Source organism: Rhinoderma darwinii, chromosome 8, assembly GCF_050947455.1.
Source record: "Rhinoderma darwinii isolate aRhiDar2 chromosome 8, aRhiDar2.hap1, whole genome shotgun sequence".
Classification (NCBI taxonomy): Eukaryota; Metazoa; Chordata; class Amphibia; order Anura; family Rhinodermatidae; genus Rhinoderma; species Rhinoderma darwinii.
In genome coordinates, this window is record NC_134694.1 from 64,060,184 (window position 1) to 64,087,050 (window position 26,867).

General features: G+C 45.2%; 1 protein-coding gene across 2 annotated transcripts in view; it reads right to left on the reverse strand.

Moving 5' to 3' along the window:
• The window catches only part of TEX11 (testis expressed 11), a 963,534-nt gene that overhangs the window by 813,358 nt on the left and 123,309 nt on the right, over positions 1–26,867 (reverse strand). For both annotated transcript variants that reach the window (XM_075835681.1, XM_075835680.1), the window contains exon 4: positions 24,047–24,131. In XM_075835681.1, the coding sequence (XP_075691796.1) occupies positions 24,047–24,131 (85 nt within the window). The remainder of the gene's footprint in view (positions 1–24,046; positions 24,132–26,867) is intronic.

Below are 26,867 nucleotides of genomic sequence, written 5' to 3' on the forward strand. Positions count from 1 at the left end.
TGCCAAGTTCTTTAATTTTTCTGGTATTTGAGAAGGTCTTTGTCTAATTGGAGCATGAGTCCCAGTATTTATTTCATGACAAACCAATGACACACAACCAGGTTTACTTCCAAAAACATGTGGACTTGACTCAGTAAGTCTTCTCAAGTCACAATGTTGCTCCTCAGATAACTTGGTATCCAATGCTACATCTGACCTGTCTGCACAATTTTCCAGCAGATCATAAATCTCTTCAGACATATCCTGTGAATACTCTGTGGCAATGGTACAAGCCGTGTTACTTTTTTCACTAACCTCGGATTCTAGCCAACGTTTCAATAAATTTACATGGTAGACCTTACTTTTTGCTCTTTTATCCGTGGTTTCAATTTCAAAGTCTACAGGACCTGTTTGTCTAACCACTTTATTGGGTTCTTGCCATCTTGCCAACAAATTATTCTCACTACTAGGAAGTAAGAGGAGAACCTTATCACCTACTTTAATGGATTTATATCTGGCATGCTGGTCATACCATTTCTTTTGGTAGCCTTTGGCTTTGTTGGCATTATCATGGGCTACCTTAATCAGTTTAGCTAGTTTCTCCTTCATTTGTAACACATGTTCCACCACATTTTTCTGATGACCGGTTTTATCTTCCCATACTTCTGTGACAACATCTAAGAGTCCTCTGGGTCGTCTCCCATACAACAATTCAAATGGGCTAAACCTTGTAGACCCTTGTGGAACCTCACGAAATAACAGGAAAGGCAACCATTTGTCCCATTGCTTTGGATCATTGTAAACAAACTTCCTAAGCATATTCTTTAAGGTTTGGTTATACCGTTCAGTCTGCCCGTCTGTTTGTGGATGGTACAGGGTTGTTCGGAGGGGTTGAATACCAAGAAGTTTATATACTTCTGATAGAAAAGAAGAGGTCAAGTTACTACCTTGATCAGTCAGTATATGCTCAGGCAATCCAACCCTGCTAAACACATTAAAAATTTCCTCAGAAACCCTTTTAGCAGTAACCGTTCGCATAGGAATGGCCTTAGGGTACTTTGTGCAGTAGTCCACTATGGTAAGAATAAAACAGTTACCTTTGGAACTTTTCTCTAGTGGACCAATAATATCAATCCCAATAATATTAAATGGTTCATCAATTACTGGCAACAGTATAAGTTCTGCTTTAGGAGGAGAAGAAGCAGTGTACTGGCATACTGGACAACTAAGTGGTTACCTCATCATAAACTTTAGGCCAAAAGAACCGATAAAGCAACCTGGCCAAAGTTGTTTTATAACCCAAATGACCCACAACAGGAACATTATGTGCCCACTTTAAAATTTCTGCTCTGAACCTTTTTGGCACAACCAACTGTTGTACTCGTTCTCCTGTCTTTGGATGACTACACACCCTATACAAAATCTTATTTTCAACTAGAAAAAATTGTGTAACAGGTTGTCTACCACTACTCTCAACTACTTTACAGTTAGCCAAACCTTGCTCATACAATAGATACAAATCAATGTCCCGTTGCTGGTCCAATGAGATATCAATGTCCCACAGTCCAGAATTCATATACTTGCCATCCTTGAAGAGTCTTTTCCTGAAGTCATCCTGCTGTTCTGGAACACTCTGACTCTTTGACGATGGTGGCCCCAAGATGTCCTCATGAAACGGGAAAATTTCCTCCGGGGTTTCAGTTTCATCCTGAGTCTTTGCTTGAGCTCTGGTAGTCACAGCAGACAGCTGGCCTTTCCCCATTAGCAAGTCCTTGAGTCCAGGAGCGGTTCTGCCAAGGATCACTTGTACTTGAAGTTCTGGAACAACGACGGCTGGCATGGTAAAGCATTCTTCATCCAACTGTAGTTCAATATTCGATGTAGAGTACTCTTGTTTCTCCATGAACACAAGTAATGGGTATTTTGGGAAACTCAGTCTTATGCACTACTAAGTCCTCCTTTACAAGGTTTAGTTTACTGCCAGAATCCAGCAAAGCAGCCACAGTCTGTCCATTAATTTGGCCGGATAAAGTCACTGCAAGCAAAGAACGATGCAGATGTCGGGCCTTTAGTGCTTTTCCTTGGTCACACGTTACCTACATGTCACTTCTCTTGACAAATATAACACATTTTGTCACTGGTGGCTGTTTTCAAAGGTGTCCTGGCTTCTTGGCCTCTCCCTCCAGAGATCAATCTGGATGGTTTGTATTGTCCCGCTACAGATCTGCTTATGTCTCTTTTTGCAAGGAGAAAGTCATCTGCCATAGACAATGCTTTATCAGCATTTTTGGGTCGATGTTTTTTTACCCATGCATGGACATCAGCTGGAAGAATTTATAAAAACTGCTCAAGTATGATTATATAACTGATTTGTTCAGTCGTTTTAGTGTCTGGTTTCATCCATTTCATATATAAATCTTGCAGGTGGGTAAAGACTTCTCTTGGACTATCAGTGTAGCAGTACTTTAGGTCTCTGAACCTCTGCCTGTAGGTTTCCTCACTGATGTCATACCGCCTTAAAATTGTCTCTTTAACCAAGTCATAGTTGTATCTTCATGTGACCATACGCTAGCTGGGCTTGCCCAGTAAGATTCTGTGTCAGTCTCACCACCCGCTGTTCCTTAGGCCACTGACAGGTACTTGCAATCCTTTCAAATGTAGTTAAATATGCCTCGATATCATCTTGTGGAGTAAGTCTGGTCATGTGAGGGTCTTTCCAAGGAGAGATAGTCACAGGTGGAGGATGAGGAGGTGGAACCATTTGCTGTTCCAGTCTTAGCGTCCATCCTGACGTTGCAATTCTTCCCTGTTTCTCCTGGCTTCTTCCAATTGACTTTTGTCTGCTTCCATCTGCTGCACCGCTAGCCATTTCATCAGGTGAGTAATGCTCTCAGATAAAGTCTTTCCAGAAGGTTCAGCAGCACTTGCAACTTTTGGAGCACCTGCTCCCTGCACCTCTGCTTTCACATCACTCTTTGCCGTCGATTTGACTTTAGGCCTGGCACCTTTACTTTCCATTCGTCTGAGCTGACTTGTAGCTGTTCGCTTTTCCGGAACCGTTTCTTTCGGTTTAATACGCCAGGAACAGGTCTTGTACATCACTAATTTGTTTCTTTAAAAAGGGAGTACTTGGAGCAATACTGAAAATGTATCCCACTTCTGACACCATATGTAAAGCATGGGATTTTCCAAAAGGACAAACATACCTTGGTTGAAGAATAATCCAAAGGAGTTTATTTTAAGCATTCCTTTGCTCCAACAAAATGTAATTGGTGAAAAAGTCCATAGTTTGTGTACAGAATCCTTACATCTCAGGCTGTTGCAAATACAGAGACTCTCCTCAGGTTAGCAGCACCAATCCACAATCTCCACAATCATCTACTAACACTGATTGTTGTTTAATTATGTCCTTTTATACACTTGAAAACTCCCACAATCCTATGCAAGTTTCCCTATAAAATACTGGCGTTGCTGCTGGCCTGTCTCTCATAAGGTCAGAGCAGACACACCCAGCTGCAGGTAAGTGAACCAAACAAACAGATTTTAAACACATTTACCCATGTGGTTGTTATAGGCATTTTTTCTAGGTTTTGGTACAATGTTCCAGGTGGTAAGACCATGAAAGGGGGGAATAAATAGAACATTAGGTGGCCCGCGTAATGAGAAAGAAAATAAGAAGAAGTATACACACATTCACACAGAAGTCTTGCCAGTCCTGGGAAACACATGGACCATAACAGAGGTTACAAACATAAAAAACATTTCCCTTCGCCACAAAAAATAGGTCTGACAAATCAACGATCACTTTGAAAGAAAGTCCAAGGTGCCCACAATGATTACAGCAATTAATAAGCCACATATGACTGCATGTAAAATTCACTGTGGCTGTAGTTATTATAACCTGTTGGTCAATAGACTTCAGTCAGTCTGAAAGGTTGTTCAATAATATTATTGTGATTAAAAGCCAACGCGTGAAGCTTAGCATTTTTGACATTTAGCTTTTTTCTAATTCATTCATTTGTTAACTTGCCTGAAGAAGGGGCCTCTGTGCTCTGAAAGCTTGCATATAGAACTTTTATGGTTAGCCAATAAAGGTATCATACCTATTATACTTTTGTCTTTTTTGACACAAAAGTATTTAACATTTCATATTGTCTCTGGCTAACACGGTACTACACTTTTTTTTAGCATATTTAAACAATGCATGAAAAGTTATCCCTTAGGATACTTAAAAATATTGCAGACATTTGTCATTCACGTTACAAAACGGCATTGCTACATGACATTGCTTAGAACTGGATTCTGTAAAGACGGAATTTAGAATCTGAGTGCTTTCCACAAGCGCTAAACGAAATATGTGGATGGATGGATTTCTAATTAGTTTGTGACGTTTTATGTTAGAAAAAAAAAACCTTAAGGGTACGAATACACTGGGTAAAGGTACACAGCGAATACATTCTTCCAAATTGTGGCTTTTCGGGCGTCATGTCCTCTGCGGAAATATGGCACGAACAGAAAAAAAAAGTTAATATTTGCCACCCATGCGTTGTCATGGCGATGCGTTCCTCTCCTCGGGCGTAGTGCGACCTCCTGGTATGATGCTGGAGTCCATGTGACCGCCGCAGCCTTTGATTGGCTGCAGCAGTCACATGGGATGTAACGTCATCACAGGCGGCCAGACTGCGTTCAGAATAGAGTATCACGTCGCTAGGACTACGGCTAGGGGTAAATATAAGCTTTTTTGTTTAATTTTACATAAAAAAAGTTTTTGTTCTCACTTGCGATTTTTGCAGTGGACTCGCAGCATTTCCGGTGCAAAAGTCAAAATACATGCCTCTTTGTTTCGGGTTTTACCTCACCATTGAATTAAATGGGGAAAACCTGCAACAGAAGAGCAGTGATTTGACATGCTATGGCTTAAAAAAACACATCACAGGTCAATTTATGAAAAAAATTTCGGCAGAATTTTTGCACTGTGTGTGGATGAGATTTGTTCAAATCTTAACCACCCTGCTTCTACTGTACTACACTGCAGATTTTCCACAATTAAACCCGTTGTGGAAAATCCACAGTGTCTACGCCCAGTGTGTTTCTACCCTAAAGGGGCTACATTTGCAGTCGCGAGTTGTGCGACCGGGCCTGGAGGGGACCTGTCACCTCTGGGCCCCCATGCGAGTGCCGCTTAGTACACTATGGTGGATCAGAGAGCCATTGGGAATGTGACAGTGGTGCAATACCTTGCACAGCCGGTACAAATGTAGTGTCACGTATAAGTATGAACGGAGAGGAGAACCATGCACACAATGAAGAGGCTGCAGTGCTTGTACGAGTGCCGCGGCCCCTTCAAACAGCTTATCCGCGGGGGTGCCGACATTCGGACCACCACTAATATAATATTGATGGCTTATCCTAAGGATAGGCCATAAATATTAATAACCCGGTTAACCCCTTTAATTAAAAAGCATGCCCTAGATGAAGTCTCTTCACAACAACAAGGGAAATTAGTCTATTTCACTTGCTGTACCAAAACCAAACAACAAGTGGTGACTAATAATAGACTTGCGCTTCTCAAACATATTCCTGAGAAAAATCTCCTTCAAAATGGATTGCATAAAGCTGCCACCGCTATTTTGCAAGAAGGAAACTACATGGCGAAAACAGAGAAATTATCTCAGTTGCTATTTCTCTGACTTGTGTTCCTGTTAAGCCGCTGAAGGTGCTCAAGACCGCAACACCAGACAATCGCTATCACATGGGTGAAGCACGCATGAACACTGACAAAAAACAAAAGGCACAGGTAACTCACCAACCGAACACTGAAGGTAAACGAACACTGAAGGTAATAGAAGATGGAGGCGATGCATAAATGGAGTGGATGGCAGATGAATAGCATGCAAGCAGCTAACAGATGAATAGACAGTGGACAAGAATTAACAGCACTCACTGACCCTATCTGAATACTATCCCACAGCAGGGAAAGACCACAGCTTTGCAGCAGACCAAACACACAGAAAAAGTAAACAAAGCATTGGAATTACTGATCCCAGGATATATAAAAAACCACTATACAAAAACTCGATTACTCAGAGGACCAACAGGTCCCACCCTAAATAACCAGGCAAAGCTAAATAATGACCAAATCCAGACTTAGATAAAATGCATTGCCTAGCAACACCCAAACACAGAGATAACAGAAATCATTGATTAGCAGCAGTCCTGCTGCTAAACATAACAGTTCCATCACCAGTTCACAAGCTTTTTCACAAAAATCAGCATTGTACTTGCCTCAGAGTCGAGACTTCAAGTAGTTAAATTTGTTCCGTACCCAGACAACCGATTGATCATGTCATCCTCAGGTTAGGGAGCCCACTTAGACCATTTGTTGGTACAAGACACCCGAAACAGCCTGGAGAGGACATTGTCCTCCAACATGAAAGCAATGAGAGCGATCCACTTGGCCCTCTACCATTTCAAATACCTTATCAACAAAGAGGTCAAAATCCAGTCAGACAACATGGTCTGTGCATACTATCTGAACAAACAGTTTATCGCTGTCAAAAAAGTGACAGAAGATTATGTCCTGGGCAGAGAAGTAGTTTGCGAATATTTCAGTGGTCCACATAAGTGGGACTGCAAATATCCAAGCAGAGCCCAATTGAAACCAGGAGAGTGGTCCCTGAACCCCCATGTGTTTCAGAAAATTGCAGATGGGGAGATCTAAGTTTTATCTGATAGCAACCAAAGAAAAAAACAAGGTTGCATACATTTTGCTTTCTTTACAAAGTGGATCAACCATATGTAAAAGGTGCCTCTTCTCTATGGTGGGACAAGATTTTTGCTCTGGATTACGGGAAGGGGAAGAAAGATTTATACAGTGTTGGACTGGGGTACCTTGGGACCACCAGAGAAAATTATTCTTAGGGCCCACCCTCCAGCCATATAGCAATAATGCGACTCCCTCTTGATTACCACCAATATTACCACCACATAGTGACCATATAGTGGTAGACACCAGTCTGAAGACCATATAAGTTAAAGGAGTTTTCCCATCTTAGAAATTTATGGGACATGCCATAAAGTCTGAAAGATGCGGGTCCCAGCTCTGAGACCTGCACCTTTATTGAGAACTGGCCGCAGAATACAGGCGGAGACTAATGGAGATAGCGTGCGCGCATCTCTCTGCATTCTGTTCGATGGTCGTTACGGTAACAACTGAGCTAACGCTGCTCGGTTGTTTCCGTAACAACCATACAACAGAATGGAGAGAGCGCATGCGCGACCCTCTGTCCACAAATTTCTCCCTTAAGGGGGGATTCACACGAGCGTGTATTGGGTCCGTGCGGGCCGCGTGGTTTTCACGCGCCACACACAGACCAATACAAGTCTATGGGGCAGCACAGACAGTCCGTGCTTTTTGCGCAGCGTTTGTCAGCTGCGCAAAAAGCGCGACATGCTCAATATCTCCGCGTATTTCGCGCATCACGCACCCATTGAAGTCAATGGGTGCGTGAAAACCACGCAGGTCGCACGGAAGCACTTCCGTGCGAACCGACTGAAACAGCGCACCAGCTGTCAAAAGGATGAATGTAAACAGAAAAGCACCACGTGCTTTTCTGTTTCCAAACATCCAAACGGAGTGTCTTTGAGATGAGCGAACCCGGACAACCGAACCGAACTTCACCGGGTTCGGCCAAACTCGTTTTGGCCGAACCCGGCAAAAAAATTTCCGGTACGCGATGTCAGAAGATAGTCACTGTCCAAGGTGCGGAAAGAGTTAAACTCTTTCAGCACCATGGACAGTGACTTCCGATCCCAATATACATGAACCTGTAAAAAAAAACGAAGTTCTGACTTACCGATAACTCCCGGCTTCTTCCTCCAGTCTGACCTCCCGGGATGACAATTCAGTCCAAGTGACAGCTCCAGCCAATCACAGGCCAAGCACAGGCTGCAGCGGTCACATGGACTGCCACGTCATCCAGGGAGGTGGGGCCCGATGTCAAGAGAGGCGCGTCACCAAGGACGCGTCACCAAGGCAACGGGCGGGAGGGAAGTTCTCGGTAAGTACGAACTTTTTCTTTTTTTTTAACTGGTTTCTCGATGTTGTGTTCGGCATTCACTGTCGAGGGTGCTGAAAGAGTTACTGCCGATCAGTTAGCTCTTTCAGCACCTTGGACAGTGACGGGCGTCGACTAGCCTCATCTCTATGATGGCGGCTGCGCGAAAATCACGCAGCCGCGCATCATACACGGATGACACACGCAGCTGTCAAGTGGTTTTTGCGCGCGCAAAACGCTGCGTTGTTTGCGCGCGCCAAAAACGCAACGTTCGTCTGAATCTGCCCTAATTCTGTGGCCAGTTCTCGATATAGGTGTCCGAGCTGGGATAGTGCCCCTTAAACATATAAAAACACTTGTACTCACCTAGTCCCGGTTCTCGTGATACACTGAGCTCCACAGCAGGCCTCAGCCATGTTAGTAATGAAGTCTGTGAGACGCCAAGATGGGACTCTTGCATGGGCTGGCGTAATGTAGTGACGTCATTGCAGCAGCCTGCGCAGGGAGCTTGTCCCAACGACTTGTAGGCTACAGGTCTAAAGTGGCCTGTAGTCTAGTCAATTGCAGAGCAGGGAGCAGATAGCTCTCTCTTCTGCCATAGTATTTAATCGTATTTGCGTCCTGAGGACGTAGATACAATTGAATGTGACAGTCGTCCGGCGACGCCACTGGTCCGAACTGGCGTCTGCGGTCTGCCAGTTAAGGACCCCTGCTCTACATGGTCTAATAGGCCGTAGGCCTTAAACAGCCTGTGGCCAACATGAGTAAGCTGTGGGGGAGGGAGTCAATGGCTCTTTGCCCACTGTCGGAGAGAAGTAGCCGGTACCTGGGCTCATTGGAGGATCCTCCAGTCCTCCCGTGGGCCAGTCCAACAATGATCCAGAGGGTGGTGTGAAAAGTGAAAGAGGAGAAATCATAAGCAATTTGAGTGATCCCATTCTGGCTTGGCAGAGTTTGGTTCCCCCTGCTGACGAGACTCACCAAAGGAGAATTCTCAAGGCAGCCAGTGACAAATGACCTTCTGTCCCACAGAAAAATTTCTTCATCCCTCTCCAAAGTCCGAAGGCAGCACTATTTTCCCTCTGAATAAATATTTTTGTTGCTGCATAATAACACGTCTTTTCCTTGCCTCCAAGGGGTACTTATTGGGCAGCAGTGACTTATTTGTTTAATTGAAACTAATCGCTGTTTCTTCTGTCCTAATTAGACCAGTTACGTTTAACACTTTAGTGCTGCCTTCGACTTCAAAAGACATTTTCAGGTAGTCAAAATATAGTTCTTATTTGACATCTCAAATGAGAGGAAGCTGATATTTATTGAAGTAATTTTAATATAAGAAAATTGCTTTATTAAAGCTAATAGTTTGATTAAACTCGAAATTAATATGCATGTTAAGATTTTGTGTGATTAAACAGGTCAGTACATTCATTTTCAAACATAATGCGGCGGATTTACTATTCAAAATATGTCTGTATCCGTAAGGTTAGCAGCACTAATTGGTTCAGTCAGCTGGTCCTGCGTGTCTCTGATACACAGGATCAACCTGTTACAGATCACATCTAAATTCATAACTTTTCTGTGATCACTAACATGTGGATCCTGCGTATCTGACCCACTGACAATGAACCCATCAGAGCCGCTGACCTGACGGATTAATGTCTCAGCGCTAGATACAGCTGCTCTGTATACAGGATACAAAGCACCTGTATCTCAAAAAGAAAAAATAATTTTTAACAAGACGTAATTAGAATGTTGCACCAAACACACTGATTCACATTTTTATTAAAGAAAAAACTTTTCCAAAAGGTGTACATAGCCTTTAACTGTTTTAGAACCCCTTTTTCAACAAGCTCAACAATTTTGGTATGAAGTTAGGGAAGAAGATTACAATCAAGTCAAAATTATTAAAATGATGGTTGCATTAACCCCTTAAGACACAGCCAATTTTTCTAAACGGACATGTGTCACTTTATGTGGTAATAACATTGGAATGCTTTTATGTATCCAAGCGATTCTGAGACTGTTTTCTCATGCACATTGTACTTTATGTTAGTGGTAAAATTTGGTCGATACATTCAGTGTTTATTTGTGAAAAACTCCAAAATTCAGAGAAAATTAGCAAAATTTTTCTAAATTTAAATGTACTTGCTTGTAAAACATATAGTAATACTGCACAAAATAGTTACTAGTTAACATTTACCATATGTCTACTTTATGTTGGCATCGTTTTTTAAAGTCCTTTTCTTTTTCTAGGACGTTAAAAGGCTTATAACTTTAGCAGCAATTTCTCACATTTTCCCAAAAATTTTAAAAGGCTATTTTTTCAGAGACCAGTTCAGTTCTGAATTGGTTTTGAGGGCCTTATATATTAAAAAGTCCCCATAAATCCCTCCATTTTAAAAACGGCACCCCTCAAAATATTTAGAAAGTTTCTTAACCCTTTGGGCATTTCACAGAAATTAAAGGAAAGTGGAGGTGAAAATTAAAAATGTTTTATTTTTTTTGCCAAAATTCATTTGTAATAATTTTTTTTCTGTAACACAGAAGGTTTTACCAGAGAAACGCAACTCAATATTTATTTCCCAGATTCTGCAGTTTTTTTAAATATCCAACATGTGGCCCTAGTGAACTAATTTACTGAAAAACAGGCCTCAGAAACAAAGCAGCACCTAGTGGATTTTGGGGCCTCCTTTTTTTTTTAGAATATATTTTAGGCACCATGTCAGATTTTAAGAGGTCTCGTGTTGCTAAAACAGTGGAAACCTCCCAAAAGTGACCCTATTTTGAAAACTAAACCCCTCAAGAAATTTATCTAGGAGTATAGTTAGCATTTTGACCCCACAGGTTTTTTTGCAAAATGTATTGGAATTAGTCTGTAAAAATGAAAATCAACTTTTTTTCCTGAAAAAAACTTAGACATGTTTAATTTTTAAAAATAATAAAGGAGAAAAAGCACCCCAACATTTGTAAAGTAATATCTCCCGATTACGGCAGTATCCCATATGTGGTGATAAACTGCTGTTTCGACCCACGGCAGGGCTCAGAAGGGAAAGAGCGCCATTTGGATTTTGGAGCCCAGATTTTGCTAGAATGGTTTTCAGTGCCATGTCACATTTGCAACGCCCTGAAGGGATGAAAACAGTACAAACCTACCAAAAGTGACACCATTTTGGAAACTACATCCCCCAAGGATTTTTTCTAGCGGTATAGTTAGCATTTTGACCCCACAGATTTTGTTGTTGAAATAGGCCGTGAAAATGAAAATCTACTTTTTTTTCTAATAAAATGTAGTTTTAGCTCAGATTTTTTCATTTTCACAATAGATAGGAGAGAAAAAGCACCCAAACATTTGTAAAGCAAACTATTCTGAGCATAGCAATAACCCATATGTGGTAATAAACTGCTGTTTGAACACACGGCAGGGCTTGGAAAGGAATACACTTGACTTTTAGCTTTTGAGCTCAAGTTTTGCTACAATGGTTTGCGGCGCCATGTCACATTTGCAAAGCCCCTGAGGGGCCAAAACAGTGCAAAAGTTACCACATTTGGGGAACTACACCCCTCAAGGAATTTATCTAGCGGTATAGTGAACATTTTGACCCCAGTTTTTTTGCTGAATTTATTGGAATTATGCAGTGAAAATGAAAATCTACATTATTTCCACAGATTGTTTTTTAATTTTCACAAGGAATAAAGGAGAAAAAGCACCCCAAAACAATTTCTCCCGAGTACGGCAATACCCCATATGTGGTTATAAACAGCTGTTGGGACACACCGCAGGGCTTAGAATGGCAGAAGTGCTGCTTGGCTTGCAGATTTTGTTTGATTGGTTTTTGGGCACCATGTCGCATTTGCAGAGCTTCTGAGGCACCAGTACAGTAGAAACCCGTGAGAAGTGACTCTATTTTGGAAACTATACCCCTCAGGGCATTCATCTAAGGGTGTAGTGAGGATTTTGACCCCCCCCCCACATGTGTTTCATAGATTTTATTAGAATTAGGCAAAAATGAAAAATTAATTTTTTTTAAAAAATATGCTGATTTTGCTCTTATTTTTTTATTTTCACTAGGGGTAAAAGGAGGAAAAACACCATATGATTTGTTACCCAATTTCCCCCAAGTACGGCAATACCCCATGTGTGGCCCAAAACTGCTGTTTGGGCACATGGCAGAGCTTAAAATGGAACGAGCGCCATTTGGCTTTTAGAGTGCAGATTTTGATGGACTGGAGTACGGGCGCAATGTCGCATTTGCAGATCTCCCTTAGGTACCAGAGTAGAGTGAAAAACCTTGAAAAGTGACCCCATTTTGTAAACTACAGCCCTCAAGGCATTTATCATTTGTCTGGAGAAATGACAGGGCTTAGGAGTGAAAGAGCAATTGCAGGGCTCTGTGGTCAAATAGTATAACAAACCCCCAAGTAGTGACCCCCATTTTGGATTCCACACCCCTCAAGGAATTTTTTAAGGACTGTAGTGAGCATTTTCACCCACAGTTTTTTTTGTTGTTTTTTTTATTAGAAATGAATGCTCAGTGGATGGTGCAAAGTGAAAATTGCAATTTTCCACCGATGTGCCATTTTAGTGCACAATATGTTGTGCCCAGTTTGTGTCACTGAAGACAAATACCTCATAAACTGTTAAGCGGGCTCTCCCGTTTATGTCAATGCCATATATGTGGATGAAACTGCTGTTTGGGAACGCTGTAGGGTTCAGAAGTGAAGGAGCGCCATTTGGCTTTTGGAGCGTAGATTTTGCTTGGTAGTAGTTCTGTTTTGGTTTTACTGGTGATTCAGTTTATAATGTGGGCACATATGTAAGCTGTGCGAAGAACAGCAGGGAATAATAAGAGGGTATTATAATAACGTGGCAAATAAATAATAATCTGCAGATGTGTGGCCAGTGTCGCATTGATAAATGGTGCCCAATCTTATCCGCTTTAGGAACATTCTGCACATTTTGCATTGCGATATTCTGAGAGGCATAACTTTTTTATTTTTTCTCCAACTGAGCTGTGTGAGGGCTTATTTGTTGCGGGACAATCTGTAGTTTTCATTGGTACCCTTTTGGGGTACATGTTATTTTTTTGATCACTTATTATTTCCTTTTTTGGCAAGAAAGATTACAAAAACCAGCAATTCTGACAAAGATTTTTTCATTTATTTTTTTTACAGCGTTCACCGTGCACTATAAATGACATATTTACTTTACTCTGCGGGTCAATACAATTACGGCGATACCATATGTATATGTTTTTCTTTTTGTTTTGCAGAGTTTTCATAATAAAATTACTGTATTTATTGGTTTATAAAACTCAGTTTTTATCTTAAAGAGGCTCTGTCACCAGATTTTGCAGCCACTATCTGCTATTGCAGCAGATAGGCGCTGCAATGTAGATTACAGTAACGTTTTTATTTTTAAAAAACGAGCATTTTTGGCCAAGTTATGACCATTTTTGTAGTTATGCAAATGAGGCTTGCAAAAGTCCAAGTGGGCGTGTTTAAAAGTAAAAGTCCAAGTGGGCGTGTATTATGTGCGTACATCAGGGCGTTTTTAATACTTTTACTAGCTGGCCGTTCTGATGAGAAGTATCATCCACTTCTCTTCAGAACGCCCAGCTTCTGACAGTGCAGACACAGCGTGTTCTCGAGAGATCACGCTGTGTCGTCACTCACAGGTCCTGCATCGTGTCAGACGAGCGAGGACACATCGACACCAGAGGCTACAGATGATTCTGCAGCAGCATCGGCGTTTGCAGGTAAGTAGCTACATCGACTTACCTGCTAACGCCGATGCTGCTGCAGAATCAACTGAAGCCTCTGGTGCCGATGTGTCCGACACGATGCAGGACCTGTGAGTGACGTCACAGATCTGCACTGCCAGAAGCTGGGCGTTCTGAAGAGAAGTGGATGATACTTCTCGTCAGAGTGCCCAGCTAGTAAAAATATTAAAAACGCCCCGATGTACGCACATAATACACGCCCACTTGGATTTTTACTTTTAAACACGCCCACTTGGACTTTTGCAAACCTCATTTGCATAACTACAAAAATGGTCATAACTTGGCCAAAAATGCTCGTTTTTTAAAAATAAAAACGTTACTGTAATCTACATTGCAGCGCCTATCTGCTGCAATAGCAGATAGGGGCTGCAAAATCTGGTGACAGAGGAGCTGTAATCTCCTGCTGCGTCTTATCTCCTAAAGGCAAACAGCTGCCAGTGAGTGAAGAAGCCACTGAGCTATGTGATTCAAAGGTCCTTGCAGTGCAGTGTAATGGCAGCAGCATGTCCTGTGCTGTGTGTAAAAAACCTCTGTGTTATTTGCCCACTCAACAGTCACATCTTACACACAGAATACTGTCAAATCTGTCTGTTCAGTGTGCAAATATTACAGCATTGTGGGAGGCTTTGTATTGGGGCACTGTAGTACCCTATTGTTTCAATATTACCCAGGAAATATACAGTTAAATGCAAAACCTTTTTTTTCTCCTCTTTTATGCTACAATTTATGGGTGCGTCTTATGGTCCAGTGCGTCTTATAGTCCGAAAAATATGTTTGTTTTTTTTTTAAACATTTATTTTTTGTGTCACCATATTCTGAGAGCCATAACATTTTATTTTTCCGTCAAAAAAGCTGTGGGAGAACTTTTTTTTTGTGAGATGCGCTTTTATTGGTATAATTTTGGGGTACATGCAACTTTTTGATCACTTTTTTTAAATTCTGTTTTGGAAGGGGTAGTGACCAAAAAAAACAGCGATTACTGGAGATGATTTCTTTATTTTATTTATGGTGCTCACCAAGAGTAAAATAGCGTGACATTTTTATAGTTCGGGTCATTGTGGATGCGGTGATACCAGATATGTGTACTTTTTTTTAAATGTTTTCCATTTTTTCCAATGTTTATTGTTTTTTTAAACTTAAAACGTCAAAAAATTTTTACAGCATTTTTATTAACTTCCTGTTAACTCGTTTTTTTTTGTCCCACCCTGGGACTTCTGAGCCAGCTCCACAACAATAGTGTACAGTTACGTGAGAAAACGCTAACATACTAGCGCCCACAACGTATACCCATATTGTGCATAACAGGCAGAAGATGGCAATGGAGCAATGGTACGTGACCAAATGGAGAAAAGACAACCACGTGCATCATCCCTCCAAATGGTGTATTCTTCAGGTGATAACCAATCGCAAGGACATTGTATGCTCCACTACCCACAACGTCCTGATACTGGACCCTTAAAGCGTAGATAAACGTTTGACAAACTTCTGATTTGTCATAGTGACATGTCAGAAGTTTGGATTGGTGGGGGTCTCAGCACTGAGACCCCCACAAATCGCTAGAACAATGCAGCTGAAGTGCTCGTGTGAGCGCTCAGCTGCTTAGTTTCTGTTTGGCTTTTTCTGGAAAGCCGATGTATCGGAGTACGGGCTCATAGACTTTCTATTGAATCCGTACACCCACTGGCGTAGCTATAGGGGTCGCAGCGGTCACAATTGCGACCAGGCCCCGAAGCCAGGGGGGCCCACAGCCCCCCGCACCACATCAATAAAATGTTACTATAGTAACTCGGGCCACGGGCCCCCGTTACTATAGTAACAGACTGTACTTACCTTCCTGGTTCCGGATCGCAGCGGAGGTGCCGACGTCAAGCGCTGTGCGCAGCGCAAGACGTCACAGCGCTATGCTCCACGCACAACATCGAGAGGACAGAACTTCCGCCGCGGCTGAAGAGGAAGGTAAGATTAGTAGCCCTGACTGGCGGGGTCCGTCTCCTGGGACTCGCCAATCAGCTGTTTTGAAGGGGCCGCAGCACTCGTATGAGCACTCGGTGTCGGCGATTCACAGTGTGACCAGAATGAAGGGGAAGCAGCTCTCGTACCAGTGCTGCGGCCCCTTCAAAACAGCTGATTGGTAGGTCCCGGGAGACGGACCCCGACACATCAGCTATTGATGGCCTATCCTGAGGATAGGCTATCAATGTTTAGGGACTGCACAACCCCTTTAAGCCTACGATGTAGCAGGCTTAGAGGGCCCATGAGACAGGATCACAGATTGTGTGATCCGGTCTGCTGGGCCATGTAACTAAGCCAATCACATGGTAGGCTTAGATACATGGCCCATGTGTGATCCTGTCTGATGGGCCCTGTATGTAAGCTGTCACGGAGCAAGTTAGTGGACCCACTAGGCCGTACCGCCGTAGCGGGAAGGCAGCTGGCCAAACCACAGGAAACCCCAGAAATACAATGTCCCGCACAAGGGTACCTGGATAGTCCAGACGGTGACCGAAGCTCTGGCACAGATGAGATGGGTGCAGCAGATGGCGCCAAACGTGGCGGATGACACAGAAGCCGCAAGTTGCGCCAAACGTGGCGGATTCCTCCGGACATGGCAGATGACACAGGACGTGGCGGATTCCTACGGAAGTGGCAGATGACACAGGACGTGGCAGATGACACAGGATGTGGCAGATGACACAGGACGTGGCAGATTCCTCTGGACGTGGCAGATGACACAGGACATGGCAGATTCCTCTGGACGTGGCAGATAACACAGGACGTGGCAGATTCCTCTGGACATGGCAGATGACAGGACGTGGCACGACTTGATACTAAGGCAAAGCACGGGAAACAGGAACGGGGAACAAGGCACGGGTAACAACAGGTACGGGAAACACTAAGGGACTATTTGCAAGACAGACTGGGAAACTAACAACGCTCAGGCAAGGATTAGAAGGCCAGGGGCCTTCTTATAGACCAGGAAATCGTGGCAGTTGATGATGATGACGATTTCCTATTTGCGCACGCTGGCTCTTTAAGGCCGGGCGCGCGCGCGCGCGCGCACCCTACGAGACACAGCCGAACGGAGCGGAAGTGAGCGCTGGCATCTCCTAGGAGGGAGATGGAGACCAGCACTCACAGATCCATGGCTGCGGGCGTCTGGAGGTGCCACTCTTCTTGGGGCCAGAGTGAGAGAGGAACTTTTTAATAAGAGCAGGAGCGCTGAGGTTCTCTTCTGGCTCCCAGGACCTCTCCTCAGGACCAAACCCTCTCCAGTCCACCAAATAGAAAGTCCTTCCTCCTACCCTTTTGCAGTCCAGGATCTCCTATACCTCGAATACATCAGAGGGGCCGCTGGAAGCAACTGTGGAACTAGAAGTCTTGCTGTAGCGGTTCAGGACCACTGGTTTCAGGAGGGACACATGGAAGGAGTTCGGGATTCTGAGGGTAGGAGGCAGCCGCAGCTTATAGGATTTGTTGCAGGATCTCGAAAGGACCAAGGAACCTGGGAGCAAACTTGTATGAAGGCACCCTCAAGCGAAAGTTCCGAGAGGACAGCCAGACTTTAGTACCAGGAAGATACTGAGGCGGCTCTCTTCTCCTAGTATCTGCCTTTCGCTTCATGCGATCTACTGCCAGCAAATTAGAGGACCGGGTCTGTTGCCAGATTTGCAGAAAGTCCCCATATGCAGAGTCAGCAGCGGGTACCTGAGATGAAGTTGATACAGGAAGAGGGACTCTGGGATGTTGACTGTACACGATGTGAAACGGAGTGGAAGTGGTGGACTCACTTGTGTGGCTGTTGTAAGAAAACTCGGCCCATGGAAGAAGCTGTACCCAGTTATCGTGCTGTGAAGAGATGAAGTGGCGGAGATAATTTTCCATGATCTGGTTGATCCTCTCAACTTGCCCATTGGACTGGGGGTGATAGGCAGAGGAAAAGTACAAACTCACATCCAGGAGTTTACAAAGGGCTATCCAGAACTTTGACGTAAACTGAACCCCCCGGTCGGACACAATGTGTAGAGGCAAGCCATGCAAGCGAAAGATGTGCTGAATGAAGAGACTCGCCAGACGAGGAGCAGAAGGTAGGCCGGTCAGCGGGATAAAATGAGCCATCTTAGAGAACCGGTCCACCACCACCCAGACAGTGTTACATCCTGCTGAGGGGGGAAGGTCTGTGACGAAGTCCATCGCAATGTGCTGCCAGGGGGCATTGGGTACAGGCAGAGGTTGAAGCAGGCCGGCAGGCTTGGAGTGAGTCATTTTGTTAGAGACACACACTGTGCAAGAAGAGACAAAGTCCAGAACATCCTTAGGTAGCATGGGCCACCAAAAGTGACGAGAAATCAGGTCTTGGGTTTTACGGACACCAGTGTGGCCAGCAAGTTTAGAACTATGTCCTCAGCGGAGAATTCTTCTCCTGTCTGCCAACCGAACAAAAGTCCTCCCAGGAGGGATGTCTCTAACCTGCAGAGGAATAGCAGTGACAATGCAGGACGGGTCTATGATGGTCTGAAGGGACTCCACCGTGTCTTCCGTCTCAAACGATCTGGACAGGGCATCGGCCCTCACATTCTTGTCCGCGGGACGGTAGTGGAGAACAAACAGAAAACGGGTGAAGAACAGCGACCACCTGGCTTCACAAGGATTCAGTCTTTGAGCGGACTGGAGGTAAGTAAGATTCTTGTGGTCGGTGAAGATCAGCATGGGGTGAGCAGCGCCCTCCAGAAGATGTCTCCACTCCTCCAGAGCCAATTTGATGGCCAGCAGCTCCCGATCAAAAATGGAGTAATTGCCCTCAGCAGAAGAAAACAGTCTAGAGTAGTAGCCACATACTACTGCCTTTCCTTTGGAGCTCCTCTGGAACAGAAGTGCACCTGCACAAACAGAGGAAGCGTCCACCTCCAGTGAGAACTGCCGAGATACGTCAGGATGATGGAGGATCGAGGCTGAAGTGAAGGCTCTCTTGAGGCTAATAAATGCGGACTCTGCCTCTGGAGTCCACACTGGCGTTCACACCCTTCTTGGTAAGGGTCGAGATGGGAGACGTCAGAGAAGAGAAGTTAGGAATTAACTGCCGGTAGAATTGGCGAATCCCAGGAACCGCTGTATGGCCCTTAAGCCTTGGGGACGTGGCCACTCCAGGACAGCCTTCACTTTCTCAGGATCTTTCTTGAGGCCTTGATCCGAGATGATGTAGCCCAGGAAGGGCAGAGAACTCTTCTCAAAGACGCACTTCTCCAACTTGGCGTATAAATTATTCTCCCTCAATCGTAGTAGAACCTGACGGACATGCCTCCGATGAGTCGTCGGATCTGGGGAGAAAATTAAAATATCATCGAGATAAACAACAACACAGACATAGAGGAGATCTCGGAAGATATCATTAACGAACTCCTGAAACACTGCGGGAGCGTTACACAGTCCGAAGGGATCACTAGCTATTCGTAGTGCCCGCCCCGGGTGTTGAAAGCCGTCTTCCTTTCATCCCCCCAGCGAATCCGGACTAGATTATAAGCCCCCCCGCAGGTCTAGCTTAGAAAATTTTTGGGCTCCTCGTATGCAATCAAACAGCTCAGAGATGAGTGGCAACGGGTATTTGTTCTTGACTGTGATCAGGTTGAGGCCCCGGTAGTCAATGCCGGGACGAAGGGATCCATCCTTCTTTTTAACGAAGAAGAATCCAGCCCCGGCCGGGGAGGAAGATTTTCGTATAAAACCCCTCTCCAGATTCTCCTTGATATAGGCCGACATGGATAGAGACTCAGGCAAGGAGAGAGGATATACCCGCGGGGGAGAGAGGCATTAGGAACCAGTTCAATGGGGCAGTCATAAGTCCGATGTGGAGGCAGCGTCTCAGCCTCCTTTTTGCTGAAAACATCTGCATACTGAGCAAAATGGGGAGGCAGTCCCGCCAACGACTGAGGCAGAGGAGGCTTGACAGGATGGATCTGCAACAGATAACGACCATGGCACTTGGAGCCCCATTGGAGAACCTCTCCAGAATTCCAGTCCAGGACTGGGGCATGTAATTGAAGCCAAGGCAGGCCCAGCAGAACAGGATTGATGGCCTTGGGCAAAACAAGGAAAGAAATAAATTCAGAATGAAGTACTCCAACCTGGAGCTTCAACTGCTTGGTTTTAGAGATGATGGGATCAGGCAAAGGCAGTCCATTAACTGAGGCAACAGCCAAAGATGTCTCCAGGGGAACTGTGGGCAACTGAAGATGATCCACCAGCTCTTTCTGGATGAAGTTTGCAGCAGAGCCAGAGTCAAGATAGGCAGAAACTTGATGCGTCCTCTCGCCGGATACCAGGGTCACAGGAATAGTCAATTTGGAAGCGAATGCTCTGTTAGATTCCGTTCCACCTAGGGTTGTCTCTCCAACCAATCCTAGGCAATGGGACAAAGTCCAGAAGTGCCTCTGCGTTGTTTCTCCTGGGTAGACAATTTGACATAATTACCCTGCATCAGATCCTCTGGTGGGACGACTGAGGAGGATTGTGGGACAGCAGAATCCAGCCTGGGAAGTTCTCTCCCCCGGAAAACCTCTAGGGAACGTTCCCGGATCCTCATGTCGACACAGGAGGCGAGTAGGATAAGATCGTCCAGGGTAGATGGCAGATCACGAGCAGCCAGCTCGTCCTTGATCCCTGAAGACAGTCCCTGACAGAATGTAGCCACCAAAGCCTTGTTGTTCCAGGTCAATTCAGCAGCCAGGATACGGAACTGGATGGCATGCTCGCCCACGGAGATGTCTCCCTGGTGTAGGGTTAGCAAGGATGCAGCAGCCGAAGAACCTCTCCCAGGTTCCTCAAAGATCGAGCGGAAGGTCCGTAGGAAGCGCTGCAAGTCCCGGGTCTCTGATGTTCTCACAGAGGAATGGCCCATGCCAGGGCTTTGCCAGTAAGGAGAGAAATGATGACGGCGATCCTGACGTCATCCGAACAGAAATGGCATGTAGTCTGAAATGGATCAGGCGCTGATTCAAAAATCCCCTGCAGGACCTCGGATCTCCGTCATAGCGTGGAGGTAGCGGCAAGAAACACAGGGGGTTGGTACCGGTACAGACAGGAAGTGTAGCAGGGGGAACCGCAGGGACGGGTGCGGTGACGACTGTGGTTGGAGCGAGCAACCGATGGGCTATGGCGTTCACCGACAGGAGGAGCTGATCTTGTCTTGACTGGAGATCCTCCATCTCGGCCAGCATGGCTTGTGTCGTAAAAATCTCAGGTTGACCAGCGGGGTCCATGGCCTGAGCGTACTGTCACGGAGCGGGTTAGTGGACCCACTAGGCCGTACCGCCGTAGCGGGAAGGCAGCTGGCCAAACCACAGGAAACCCCAGAAATACAATGTCCCGCACAAGGGTACCTGGATAGTCCAGACGGTGACCGAACCTCTGGCACAGATGAGATGGGTGCAGCATATGGCGCCAAATGTGGCGGATGACACAGGAGCAGCAAGTTGCGCCAGACATGGCGGTTACCTCCGGACGTGGCAGATGACACAGGACATGGCGGATTCCTTAGCACGTGGCAGATGACACAGGACGTGGCAGATTCCTCTGGACGTGGCAAATGACACAGGACGTGGCAGATTCCGCTGGACGTGGCAGATGACACAGGACGTGGCAGATTCCTCTGGACAAGGCAGATTCTTCAGGACGTGGCAGATGACAGGACGTGGCACGACTTGATACTAAGGCAAAGCACGGGAAACAGGAACGGGGAACAAGGCACGGGTAACAACAGGAATGGGAAACACTAAGGGACCATTTGCAAGACAGACTGGGAAACTAACAATGCTCAGGCAAGGATTAGAAGGCATGGGGCCTTCTTATAGACCAGGAAATCGTGGCAGTTGATGATGATGACGATTTCCTATTTGCGCGCGCTGGCCCTTTAAGGCCGGGCGCGAGCGTGCGCGCGCACCCTACGGGACACAGCCGAACGGAGCGGAAGTGAGCGCTGGCGTATGTATAAGATTACTGTCTGCTGGACCCTGTATCTAAGCCTACGTTGTGGTAGGCTTAGATACAGGATCCCACAGACAGTATCACACATGGGCCCTGTATCTAAGCCTAACACATGTGCTACTAATCGTTTTTTTTGTGTGTTTTCTTACAGGTTCGGTCATTGGACTACGTCGGATTCCAGGACTACTTCGATGACGGCTTTTTTTTTTATTATCAATAAAATGGTTAATGAGGGTTGTGTGTTTTTTTTTATTTCAATAAAATATATTTCTATGTCTTTGTTTTTAAACTATATTACTACCGCCTTAGTAATGGCCACCGGCTGATTGACAGCATACATTGCTAAGGCGGGGCTTAGTGTTAGCCAGTGCAGAGGCTAACACTAACCCCCTTTATTACCCCGGTACCCACCGCTACCAGGGGTGCTGGGAAGAGCCGGGTACCATCCAGTACTTGACCATCTGTAGTGATGGTCGGCCACTGGGGTGGCCGCAGGCTGGTATTATCAGGAGGGGAAAGGCCAAAAGCAGTGGCCTTTCCCATCCAGGTGATGTTAGGCTGCTGCTTTATTGTATCTGGCTGGTTATGAAAAATGGGGGGGACCCCACGTCATTTAAAAAAACATAATTGGAAAGAACGATGTCGGGTCCCCCCCAATTTTCATAACCAGACAGATACAACACAACAGCAGCAGCATTACCAGGGTGGTAGGTTCCACTGTTTTTGGCCTTCCCCAGCCTAATACTACCAGCCTGCGGTGGTCGTGTGCTGTCTGCGTACCCGGCTCTTCCCAGTACCCCTGGTGGCGGTGGGTACCGGGGTAATAATGGGGGTTAGTGTTAGCCTCTGCACCTGCTAACATTAAGCCCCGCCTTAGTAATGGAGGTTGTCAATCAGCCAGCGGCCATTACTAAGGCGGTGATAATAAAGTTTAAAAAGATACAAGCACATAGGAAAAATATTTTATTGAAATAAAAAAACACAACCCTCATTAACCATTTTATTGAGAATAAAAAAACGCCGTCATTGAATTCCTCGTATCCGAAGTCCAACAACCGAACTTGGAAAAAAACACAAACACACAAAAATAATCAGTAACACATAAAGAAGCAAAATTATTATTCTTACCTTTCCTCGGTCCAGCGCTGGAGCCGCAATGTCAGTGAGCTGAGTCCTGTATCTAATCCGATCATGTGTGATACTGTCTGCTGGGCCCTATATCTAATCCAATCATGTGTGATACTGTCTGCTGAGCTACTGCATCTAATCCTATCATGTGTGATACTGTCTGCTGAGCCACTGTATCTAATCCTATCACGTGTGATACTGTCTGCTGAGCCAATGTATCTAATCCTATCATGTGTGATACTGTCTTCTGAGCCACTGTATCTAATCCTATCATGTGTGATACTGTCTGCTGAGCCACTGTATCTAATCCTATCATGTGTGATACTGTCTGCTGAGTCATTGTATCTAATCCTATCATGTGTGATACTGTCTGCTGAGCCACTGTATCTAATCCTATCATGTGTGATACTGTCTGCTGAGTCATTGTATCTAATCCTATCATGTGTGATACTGTCTGCTGGGCCCTATATCTAATCCTCTCATGTGTGATACTGTCTGCTGAGCCAATGTATCTAATCCTATCCATAGTTTATAGGGTTGTAGTGCTATAGATATGCTATGCTGTCTCCTATACACACATTTTTTTGGGCGGACACATATGTATTGGGGCTATTCCCCCTGATGTTTTAAGACCTTAGTGACGTCCCTGGCTGCTAGTGCTGCATTGTTGGGTCACTTAGGAGACCCAGTGATGCAGCTTAAAGCTGCGGACCATCGGCCATGAGAAGTTAGCGGGGGAGGGGGGCCAATAAGAACTTTATCTTCGGGGCCCATGAGCCTTTAGCTACGCCCCTGCTTACACCGATACATTTATTTCCGAAAAAAGCCGAACAGACACGAAGCAGCTGAGCGATCACATAAGCACTTCAGCTGCTTCGTTCCAGCGATTGGTGGGGGTCTCAATGCTCGGACCCCCACCAATCCAAACTTCTGACATGTCACTATGACATATCAGAAGTTTGTCGAACATTTAGCTACACTTTAAGGGCCTGATGTGGCAGGGGCTATGTGGTGACAGCTGCAACCCCTAATCTAACACCACTAATTCGACCATCGCTTGTACTGGTTAAATATACAGCTGGGAAAATAAACATATTCTTATAACAAACCACAGTCAATATTTACCCATAGCTTGTTCCTTTTCTGTGATGGTATCTTCTGCCCTCTTAGTAACGCCCCAATTCCACAGGTTAATAGCACATCCCTCTGTCTACAAAGTAAAAGGACATTACTTATTTTATTAAATTTGTCACATTTTTATCGTATTATAGGAAAAAAATAGCCAGATTTATAAAGGAACTGGAATAGACTCATAGTTAGGTCCGGAATTATTTGGCCAGTGACACAATCTTCATGATTTGGGCTCTGCATGCCACCACATTGGATTTGAAATGAAACAACTGAGATGCAATTGAAGTGTAGACTTTCAGGTTTAATTCAAGGGGTTGAACAAAAAATATCCCGTGAAACGTTTAGGAATTGCAACCATTTACTGGACAAATTAAAATTACCATAAATAAAATGTGTTTTTTTTTATACTTTGTAGAGAATCCTTTGCAGGCAATGACTGCCTGAAGTCTGGAACCCATGGACATCACCAAACGCTGGGCTTCCTCCTTTGTAGTGCTTTGCCAGGCCTTTACTGCTGCTGTCTTCAGTTGTTGCTTGTTTGTGGGTCTTTCTGCCTTAAGTTTTGTCTTAAGCAAGTGAAATGCATGCTCGATCGGCTTGAGATCTGGAGATTGACTTGGCAATTGCAGAATATTCCACTTCTTTGCCTTAAAAAACTCCTGGGTTGCTTTCGCTGTATGTTTTGGGTCATTGTCCTTCTGTACTGTGAAGCGACGTCCAATCAACCTTGCTGCATTTACAATCTGAGCAGAAAGTATATCCTATTTGCCGAGGATCCTGTACCTCTTCCAGGCTCTCCCGATACACGTCTCACGTCCGTTCTTTCAATCTCTGTTGTCTCTCCTACACAAATTTATCTGGGCGGGGAAACCTGCGCGTATCGCCCGTTCCTTGCTTTTTCGTACTAAGTGGGAAGGGGGTGTGGGTCTTCCAGATTTTATCTCCTATCACCACGCCTCCCACTTGGCATGAATCCTAGACTGGTTCAGACATACGGAGATTAAGGAATGGGTGTCTATGGAACAGGCATTCCTAACGGTCCCCCTGCAGACCTTACCATGGTTAGGTAATCATACTCCCCTAGCCGCACGGACACACCTGACGATCGGGCCCACCTTGGCAGTAGCGGCGCAGATATTCCCTAGGGCAGAGATCTCTCCGTCCCCCTCCCCATGTGCCCGATCTTGGGTTACCCTGCTTTTCCGCCAAGGCAGGAAGGCGGTCCCTTCCTGTTATTGCTGAGGGCGGGGCAGAGGACGTGCGACACACTTCATGCAGGAGGAAAGTTGGATGTCGGGCACACACATACAGTCCTTGACAGATCCTGTCCCCTTTTCTACATGGCAGGTCACCCAGCTACGACATTTTCTTGGTGAGCTTACCTAACCCAGCGGCATATGTGCGGGATAGCTCTATGTTTGAACTTTTATGCACAGGCACGGGCACAATGCGACATCCCCTGTCCACATTATACAGGCTTTTGGTCTCGCCATCTAATCAGCACCCCCCTTCCTACCTGCTTAGCTGGGAACATAATCTGGGGCTCACGTTCACTCCTGAACAGCGGGATCGTCTGTTTACTATGACACACAAGTCTTCCATGGCCAGCAGATATCAGGAGGCAGGGTATAAAATACTGTCTCGTTGGTATAGGGTGCCTTCCAGATTGCATGCTATGTTTCCAGCAGTCTCACCTCTGTGCTGGAGATGTGGGGACCAGGTGGGTACAATCTTACACATTTTTTGGGACTGTCAGCTCTTGGCTGATTTTTGGTCTGAGGTGTGGCGCATTTCCTCCAAATTCACGGATTTCTCCCTGCCAAGATCACCTGACCTTTTTCTGCTCCATCTGTGTGAGATGCCTTTGCCCATGTACAAACGCTCAGTCGTCCGCCACTTGGTGAACGCGGCGAGAGCATGTGTACCAGCGTTGTGGAGACAGACCTGTCCCCCGTCGGTGGGCATGTGGTGTCACAAGATCCAGGAGATCATGAGAATGGAGGACCTCACAGCATCAATGAAAGGGTCCCATTCTACCTTCCTCAAAACCTGGCGGGAATGGATCAGGTTTCAATCCTCCGAGGAATACAAGGTCATCATGGCTCAGGGTCCCCCTCCCTAGGCTCAAGTATGTCAGACACTTGTCTATCCTTCCCTTCCTTTCCTTCTGTCTCTGCGCTTTTCTGGTTTCCTTCACTATATTTCTGTTTTGCAATGGAGTTTTATGCATCGCTGCGGGTTCAGGTTGCATAGCTGCATACCTTCCAAAACCACTCTGAGAGATATTGCAATTCTTTTTGTTCTTATTTTTCTTATTGAATTTATGCACTGTATGTAACGGGCCTGAGGCCACGGTCAATAGCACATTTGAGTGTATATCCCTGATCACTTCAGAATTCATCCGTCTGCTTCTGTCACATCATTAATAAACACAAGTGACCCAGTGCCTTTGGCAGCCATGCATGCCCATGCAATCACACTGCCTCCACCATGTTTTACAGATGTTGTGGTGTGCTTTGGATCATGAGCCATTCCAAGCCTTGTCCATACTTTCTTCCTCCCATCATTCTGGTACAGGTTGATCTTTAATCCGTCCAAAGAATGTTGTTCCAGAACTGGGCTGGCTTCTTTACATGTTGTTTGGCAAAGTCTAATATGGCCATTCTATTTTTGAGGCTGATTAATGGTTTGCACCTTGTGATGAACTGTCTGTATTTGCTCTCATGAAGTCTTCTCTTTATGGTAGACTTAGATACTAATACACCTACTTCCAGGATAGTGTTCTTCACTTGGGTAGATGTTGTGAAGGGGTTTT